This window comes from Sphaerodactylus townsendi, linkage group LG12 (assembly GCF_021028975.2).
Source record: "Sphaerodactylus townsendi isolate TG3544 linkage group LG12, MPM_Stown_v2.3, whole genome shotgun sequence".
Lineage (NCBI taxonomy): Eukaryota > Metazoa > Chordata > Lepidosauria > Squamata > Sphaerodactylidae > Sphaerodactylus > Sphaerodactylus townsendi.
Genome location: NC_059436.1, coordinates 50926453 through 50935023, shown reverse-complemented (window position 1 = coordinate 50935023; position 8571 = coordinate 50926453). Strand labels below are relative to the sequence as shown.

At 44.3% G+C, this 8571-nt stretch overlaps 1 protein-coding gene across 3 annotated transcripts; it reads right to left on the bottom strand.

Annotated features, from left to right (window-relative positions):
* Window positions 1-561: 561 nt before the first annotated feature.
* On the bottom strand, window positions 562-7560 carry SET (SET nuclear proto-oncogene). 3 transcript variants are annotated; one of them, XM_048512587.1, is made up of 8 exons: window positions 7156-7560; window positions 5251-5308; window positions 4014-4162; window positions 3821-3924; window positions 3565-3678; window positions 2374-2544; window positions 2135-2281; window positions 562-1452 (listed from the first exon to the last, which is right to left on the bottom strand). In XM_048512587.1, exons 1-8 carry the CDS (start codon window positions 7226-7228, stop codon window positions 1429-1431), a joined length of 840 nt encoding a protein of 279 aa, XP_048368544.1. In that variant the 5' UTR covers window positions 7229-7560; the 3' UTR covers window positions 562-1428. The 3 variants fall into 3 exon arrangements, with proteins under 3 accessions (XP_048368544.1, XP_048368546.1, XP_048368545.1); XM_048512589.1 differs by having other exon boundaries at window positions 2191-2281; window positions 7156-7557; XM_048512588.1 differs by having other exon boundaries at window positions 4020-4162; window positions 7156-7542.
* Window positions 7561-8571: the final 1011 nt, after the last annotated feature.

The window sequence follows — 8571 nt, the reverse complement described above, 5'->3', positions numbered from 1 at the left end:
AAGAACGACTGAGGGCCAAATTCAGAGATTCGGAGAACTAGTTAAAACACAGCTTTGCCGGGCTATCCGTTGATGTGGCAACTGCAGCTCTCTTCCACACTGACTTAGACAGCAAGTCCCAAGCAAGCCTTGAACAAGCTGGGATAGCAGACAGGCAAATTGCCTGTAACTCCCTAAACGGTAACTCCTGTCCACAACCTCAACCTGGGAAAGTATTAAACTTGCTGAGGGATTTACTGGTTTGGTTAGGGGTCTATACAACCCTCATGACTCTCAGATGTTCATGAACTCGATCATCAGTTCTACAAGCCGGCTAATTGTCATGCTAGCAGAATTGATGGATGTAGTCCATGATTTCCCGGAGAGCCGCCGGAGTTGCAGACAGATTAGAGAAAGGGAGGGAACTGCAATTATTTATATATACAAGTGGATGTTGCTTTTTAATCATTGTCTTTCCTACAATATATATATTTAGTACTAATGGAACATTTGTACACTGAGAATCCAAACTAAAGGTTCTGGGTCAAAAGCATGCTTCTTCAGTGAAGACTATCAGCCCCCTGGTGTACACATTAAGTTTTATTGTAACAAAGCAACTTGTACACTTTTAACGTTTAAAACTGAGCATCTTTCTTTTCCAGTGAAACAAAAAAAAATTTGAAAAAACAAAACAAAGAACAAAATTACAATAGCGAATGTCAATTCCAAATAAGATCCTACAGGTTCTGTTGATTCTCCATCACGTGGCAGGGCTCAAAAGTTATCATCAGGAGAGAAATTTTATTTTAAAAGTGTCATCTTAAATTGTAATGATGTTTGTTTAAACATCACCATTAAACATGCCAAAGGAGAAGTCATGTTTTGTCAAAATGCCCACATAACCCACCCCCAACATCTGAAACCCACCCTCTCTTACCCTGTCTATAACCCCTTTTTTTAGCTTTTTCTTTTTTTTTAAACAAGAGTAGACAGATACATGTTGGTAAATGCTAACTGTCCATATTCACATAGAGACACAGTGTAATCTCCGAGCCCAATATACAGAGAAAGAAGGAAAAAGCTAGATTCTATGCACTACTACACAGGGGCCTAGCACTCCTCGGCTTCCAGCAGAGCGGAGGGAGCAGAAGGTTCTCTTTCTTCCCCACAGAAAAACAGTGTGTTGATTCCATTGGACAGTTTGTTTCAAAAGAGAGGGATAAAAAAATTGAAATGAGTAGATTCTTTTCCACTGTATTCTGCTCAAGATTTTTTTTTCTCCAAAAATTTGTGAACCATGGTGAAGAGGAGAGGGGGAAAAAAAGACCTCAAGAGAACAAGGCGACTGAGCACAAAAGGAAGGGGGGAATAGACGGTAACTTGCTCCCAGGGATAGGGGGAGGGGGGGAAGAAGGGAGGGGATAGAGGGTGGTTGGAATCCATCAGTGTTCAGTCATCCTCTCCTTCATCCTCCTGTTAAAAGAGAAGTAACCATTAGATGACGGCCGTTTCCTTGAAGAAGACTAATTTAAAAGGTAGTAGATTTAAAGCTCATTACTAATTTATTGTTCTTAGATGTTTCTACAATCTTCTACTGTTCCCCATACTCTGAAGTCTCACAATTGGACTAAGCTCCAGAATCCATATTATAGAGTCTATATTCCACCCTCCCCCCCCTCAAAGTCAGATTCCCTAAAATATACTATAACTTGATAGCCCCATTCCATTGGAGCATACTGTGCCAGAGAGGTAGAGAAATCTACGAACTTGCGTATTGGCTCTAAGCTAAGATTCAAAGTAGTTAGTCCCTGGCAAGTACAGCCAAGAGATACGGAAGAGTTTTTTAACCAGTTAGAAAAGTTTTCCAGTCTGTTAGTGCTCCAGGAATTTCCTGGGCACAGACAGGCAAGCGAAGTAGCAAAATCAAGAGTGTCATTTTTTGTTTAAAGTCAACACGCAAATTAAGTGTCAAGATTCAAATAATTAGTAACTTCAAGTATACGTAACCTGTCTTAACTCAAAGCCATCCCAAATGGCAACACATGTGATTAATATAGCGGGATGCTGTTACTTAACTTGTACCCAGTTCTGCTTCATTTACAGAGCAGCCTTTGGCACCTGGGCCAATGCAAGAGTACAGCTTTAAATTTCTAACCTCTCCTTCTTCACCCTCATCATCATCTTCATCTTCTTCACCCTCATCTTCATCACCTTCCTCATCAATGTCCTCCAATCCTTCCTCCTCTTCATCATCGTCATCGTCCTCCTCTCCTTCACCTTCTTCGTCGTCCATATCAGGAACCTTATTTGAAACGTACACACGTTAGCGCATTCTACTAAGACACCTATAAGAACAGAGCTGCAAACGTGGTAAGCTGATTGAAGGCCCCTTACCAGATAGTACTGCAATGGATTTGGCCAGATATCATCTTTAATGACCTCGCCCAGCTCATCAGCTCCTGCATCAGAATGGTCAGTGAACCAGGTGAAGAAGCTTTCCGGCTCTTCATGCTGCCTCTTCCTGCTGGCCTTGTTCTGTGTCTGGCTTGAACGTTTTGTCAGATCCTGAAACAGGAACATACAGAATGTTTCAGGTGCTACTCCTCAAGGCACTTCCTGACCAAGACACAGAGAACTACCCTGGAAATGCCCAATGTAATTGATTCCCCTGTGAGAAACGTCAGCGCAAAAAACTGCTCCAGACAAAAGTAGGCCATAGAAAAACCCAGCATGCACAGGAAGCTGTGAAGTTCTTTGCAGTATTGGCCATATTACATACATTAGCCTTTACTGGCATAATCAGAAAGCAAAATGGATATATCAGATACATAAAAACAAAAAGGCCCCAAAAGGACCATACCAGATACATACTATTAAATACTCTCAGCTATCGCCATAATAAAATTGGGTGACCTCTTCACAAAAACCAGGGTCAGAGATGTTCAGCAATAAAGATAACCTAATCAGATCTGGCAGCCCAGATTGAAAAAGAGAATGTATATTGGCCATATTTGAAGTACCCTTACCAACTTTAATGGGGTCACTAACATGACCGGAGTACACACAGGCACCTATGTTACGAGTGTTTGCATATTAGTAAGAGTGCAAAAGAGATAACAGTTCTATTTATTCAGCAGCTGATTTCTTTTCCCATTACAGCATTGGAGGAGACAAGAACAATTTGTTTTTGTTAACATGGACATTAAGGTGACTCCTGGCAAATAGGAGACTTTTACAGTCTAATTTGATTTTAAAGCTTTAGTGGAACTTTTCATAACTGAATAAAAGAAATTAAGTTAATCCAATTTTAAGTATTACTTGCTGCGAGAAAATTAGGAAACAGTTATTCTATTTGATTCTAGTGCATATGCTCCCTCCCCAACAATAGTTTAATCTCTTTTAGAAAGGCTTAGTAAAAGAGCGCCAAATTTTCTGTCGCATACAGCCTCCCTCAATCTCTCCCATCAGGCAGCAACAAATCCCAGCTACAGGATAACAAGATCAGTTGCCAGAGTCAAGAGAAACACAACAAAACCAAATTGTCATCAGAGTGTGGTTTTCAAAACAAACCATTCAGATACATACCTTTCCAGATTTCCACTTGATTTCACTGGATTTTGATGATGGGTCCCCACTCTCATTCAGGTGAAACTCTTTGGAGAGCATCTTATTTTCAAAATACGGATTTTCATCAAAATACTACGGCAGACAAAACAGAAGATTAAAAATGTAGATACTGCTACACAGCATGCAGATGTTAAAGCTACTTTCAAAAAACATCAAATCTCTCCCCCAACCACGCCAAAAGCATGCCAGAATGATGCGGTGCACCAACACTTACAAAATCTATTCTGTAACCTGATTTGATGTCTTCAAATTCCGTCACCTCAACTCTGGTCAAATAATGCAGTGCTTCTTCATCTTCTTCCCCCAACAGTGCAGATACTAAGGAAGAATTACGAGATGTATGTCATAATAAGCAATAAGCCAGCTGGCAAAACAGATTGAGATATAGAAGATAAATATTGACTTACACTTACCTTGTGGGTGGTTGACAAATGTTGTTACCCAAAAATTCGGGATTTTGGCGATCAATTCTGACCTCTTCTGGAAGAATGGTTGGCGGAGTTTGTTGTATTTCTGTTCTACTTTCAAAATTTCCTCACTGGCTTGTTCATTCAGTCTACAAAAGTAAGAGGCAGACACAGCATAGTGATCAGAAGCTTACGAAATACCAGAGTAGTAGAAACACAACTTAAGATTTAAAAAATTAGGATATTCATGTATGATTGATCTGTGGTGACAAGCTAATACAACTAAAACTCAATAAACATACCTTCCATTCTGAACTACTGTTTATTATTATTATTATTATTATTATTATTATTATTATTATTATTATTATTATTATTATTATTATTATTATTGATACTGATGCCAGCAGAATTCAGTCTTCATTTGAAGGGCAATCTTCACACAGTCTTCACACTGGGCAATCAAAGTATCCCATTTATATTACGCTACACCTAACACAAATGATACTCTGACCAGAATCCTACAATCTGTTTTTTTTTCTGGGGAACTTAGTTAATAAAAATACTTGCACATATTCTCTGTTCACAAAGACATACTTTTAATTTCACGCATATATTTTACTGCATAGCAAACTCTACCCTATAATTCTTGTTCACGTCTCCTACTCACTTTAACTAAGCAGTGCATTAAATTATTAAATCAGCTGCATGATATCCGCATGTAACCCATATCTAACTGTTGGCTTTTAAGGGTTGGATAAAAGTGCTTAGAAATTTAGCCCGAAACCCTTGGAAGTTTCACTTCAACATATTTGTCATTTAGAATAGACTGCATGAACCACTGGTCTGACTGCCAACAGTTTCTTCATTCAGCCTAAGTTTTATAGGATTCTGTAAAACTTGTCAATTATTTCAGCACTGCAGATTAAAATGATATGGCTAACATTTGTTTTGTTTCCTAGAGTCTATGCAAGACCATTATAATTGTAATAGTTCCCACCTAAATTAAGCACTTTGGTTCAAAGTTTGCTTACTTTACTTTAGAGTAAGAACTGAATTTTTGCACACATCATATACTGAGGAATTGGTTAGATTACAATTCTTATATCTAGAACAGGGATGGAGTCAATAGTGGCTTTTCAATCAGAATTTGGAAACTCAATGTTTTGTAAATCACCAGATTAGTATATCATAGACTATTTTACTTCTATATATGAAACATGAATATATACATTACCTGTCTATTTCATTCTGTACTTCATCAATATGTTCAATTGCTTCCTGTTGCTCTTTGTCTGAAAACAAAACAAGAACAATATCAGACAAATGGTTACAGCAAGCTCAAAGGAGTTATGTCACGATTCAATACAAATATTATTATTAACGGAATTTTAAAAATATCTAGATAATTTACAAACTCCTATCTGATAATATTGTCCTCTCCCAAGCTCAGTCTCAGGGACAAAGACTCTAGTTTTCTACTTGGGTTACAATCCTGAGCACACTTACATTAACCAAGCTAAACTTTTTACTCTGCAGTGTATATATTTCCTACACAGACTTTAAATATTTTTGAACATTAGCTCCTCACAATCCATGGTCAAGGAGAGAATGTATAATATTCCTATACATCCTTAACCGGGAAAGAGCAGGATATTAAATCTAATAAAACAAATAAATAATACACTTTAGATAACCCAACAAATGGTTTTTCACTTTACACGTCACTTTTCTTACAAATGACCATCACAGTTAGCATTGATCTAAGATCACTCAGCCAGGAACTTTCTTTAAAGTTCAGCACAACTTTGTCCTACTAATTATATAAAAATAAAGAGTATACTGAATTGAAAAGCTATAACATACAAAAATGTCATGAATTTTCAGGCCTGAAACACAGGCACACCAAAATCAAAAAACCACAACTAGCGTGCTTTAGAGACACAATATGTTTGGTAGTTTGGGATAGATACAAGGACTGGATCACAATGCAATCCTAAGAAGAGTTAACTCAGTGCACCCCTACTGAAATGAATGGGCTCAGACTGGCATAACTTTCTCTAGGATTGGGTGGTGAAATCGCTGAAAGGCGGGGTTCCACCTACCCCCTAGAAATGTGCAATAGTTTTATCCCACCCGTTCAAACAGCTCAATTACAGCTGCAATCCTTTGCCTGTTTAGTTGGGACCTGCAGCCAGCTTCAACTACCCTAGAAGCCATCCCACCACTAAGGATTAAAAAAAAAGCCGTAAAAAGACACGAACGCACGAGAGCCTTTGCATGCTTGCTCTAGTCGCCCAGAAGTGGGTGCGCGCACCTGTGCGCGGGGTTAAATTTACAAACAAAGTTGGAAAATAAAAGCGGCCCGCTGCTTCCCCCTTACTATCAAAGGCACGTGTTCGATTCCACAGACGTTCCGAGATATACCTCTTTTAAACTGCAATTCCCCCCCCCCCCAAGATCGCGGGAAGGCTTCGCTTTTTTAAAAAAAGGCTTCGTTCTAATTTTGCGGCGACTGAGCATTTTTTTAAAAAAAAAAATCGTTCCCCCGCCCCGCTTTTGCAAAACCCCAGTTTGGAGCCGCACGTGGCAAGCGGCGAAGCGTCATCCGAGCGACGTTGTAAAAGCCGATGTGGGAGGAGGGGGGGGGGTGAGAAACGAGGGGGCGCGTGCAGCCCCGCAGCCCCTTTCGGGGACCCCGCCTCTTTCCAAGAGCGCCCCCCCCCTCCCGCGGAAGGAAAAAGGAGCCTCGCCAGGGAGGCGGCGGCAATAATGGCGGTGCCCCCCCCTCCTTCCCTCCCCCCCGCAAGAGGCACAATGGAGGCTCGCCGGCCTGGAGGCGGAGGGGGGGGGCGGAGGGCGGGAAGGGGGACGTGGAGGCCGCGAGGGAGGGGGGGGGTGCGGGGGGCGGGAAGGGAGGCAGGAAAGGACGGCGGCGCTCAGACAAAAGGGACGCGAACATGGCCTCCTCCTCCTCCGCCGCGGCCTGCACATCCGGCCCTCGCCCCCCGCGCGCTTCCCTTCCCGCCTCCGGTCATGGCGGCGGCTGAAGGAAGATGGCGGCGGCGGCGGCGGCGGCTGAGGAGACGGGCGGGCGCCTCTCCCTCCCTCCCTCCCTCCCTCCCGGGCCCCGCTCGCCCACCTGAGATCTCGTCGGCCCCGTCGTGGTTGGAGTTGAGCTCCTTCTTGCTGACTTTGGCCGCCGGCGCCGACATGTTGGAGGGGAGGAAGGGCGGGAGGGCGGAGCGGGAGGAGAGGGGAGGGAGCGCGCGAGGCGGTGCGGGGCGGCGAGCCGAGCCGAAGTCGCGCCTCAGAGCGGGCCTGCTTGGAGCCGCTCGACGTCCGCCTCCTCCGCCTCCTCCTCCCTTCGCTCGCCCGGGCTCTCCGGGAAGGCGGCGGCGGCGGCGACGCCTGGACTCCCCTCACGCTGCCTCCACACAGCCGCCTCCTCCTGCTGCTGCTTCTGGCGAGGGGCGAGCGCGCTGTGCGCATGCGCAGAAAAGCCCTCTGCCTTTTTCTCCCCCCCTCCCCTTTACTCCTCCTCCCGCCGCCACTACCAAAGGGAAGGGGTGCGGAGAGGCGCATGCGCGGGGCTTTCCCTCCTCCGCCTCCCTCCGGCGCGCGCGCGCGCGCGACGGGATGGTGCGCAGCCGCAGGAAAGCTTTTTTCTTCTCCCGCTCGCGGCCACCATACACCCCCAAGGCGCTTGCGCCAAATTCAACCTTTCTGTGTGGATATAGGCGAGCAGGTGGGGATTAATACGCATGCGCCTACATTTCTCTCTGACCTTATCTGCGCAAGTGTATGAGTACTTCCCTTCCCGACCCCCCGTCGGGTATAAGAGAAAAAGACCTGTTGACTAACTGCGCAAGCGTATAAACTCCAGCCTGCCTGGCCAGCGACAGGTTTAGGAATCCACTGCGCACGCGCTTAAACTCCTTCGCCCACAGCGCGCTCAGAGTTTACAGCAGAACCGCCCTTTCAATTTCTGCCGTAACAAAAAAAAAAAGAGGCAAGCCGTGAGCGCAGGCGCACAACTTTCGGATTTAACCCCACCCTTGCCGACACGCATCGAAAGACAGGCAAGTGGGCGGGGCGCAGAGCTCTGGCGCGCAGGGAACAGCTGGAAAAGAGAAAGTAGGACGGCGGCGGGCGCGCGCAGTGGCGCGTGCGTGCGTGAGCGGGGGCGCGCTCCGAGGAGGTCGCTGGCGCACGTGGGTTGGAGGAGAAAGCAAATGGGTTTTGAAGGAGCCGCTGCTTCCAAAAATGTGCGCCTCGGGGGCTGCTCTTCCGTTGCAGCGTGCCTGGGCTCATTTTACCGTTAAATTAATTTTCTCAAAACAATTATGCAGGAAGAGAAGATAGTAAGCAGAAAAACAAAACAAAAAACTCACAAGAATAATAAACAAAAATATCTAACCGTGAAACTGAAACACAACAACCGAATGGAACTTAATATTGTAACAAATTAACATATAATCCAATTTGAGAGAGTGGATTCTACTTTTATTCCATCTGGCCCTCTAGTATTAAATGATTTCATCAACACCCACTGGTA

Excerpts from the sequence above, each read along its gene's own strand:
- SET (XM_048512587.1), bottom strand. The coding sequence starts at position 7,228 with ATGTCGGCGCCGGCGGCCAAAGTCAGCAAGAAGGAGCTCAACTCCAAC. Across the intron at positions 3,925-4,013 it reads CAACCACCCACAAGGTAAGT|TATCTGCACTGTTGGGGGAA; the intron begins GTAAGTCAATAT and ends ATTCTTCCTTAG. Across the intron at positions 1,453-2,134 it reads ATGAGGGTGAAGAAGGAGAG|GAGGATGAAGGAGAGGATGA; the intron begins GTTAGAAATTTA and ends CTCTTTTAACAG.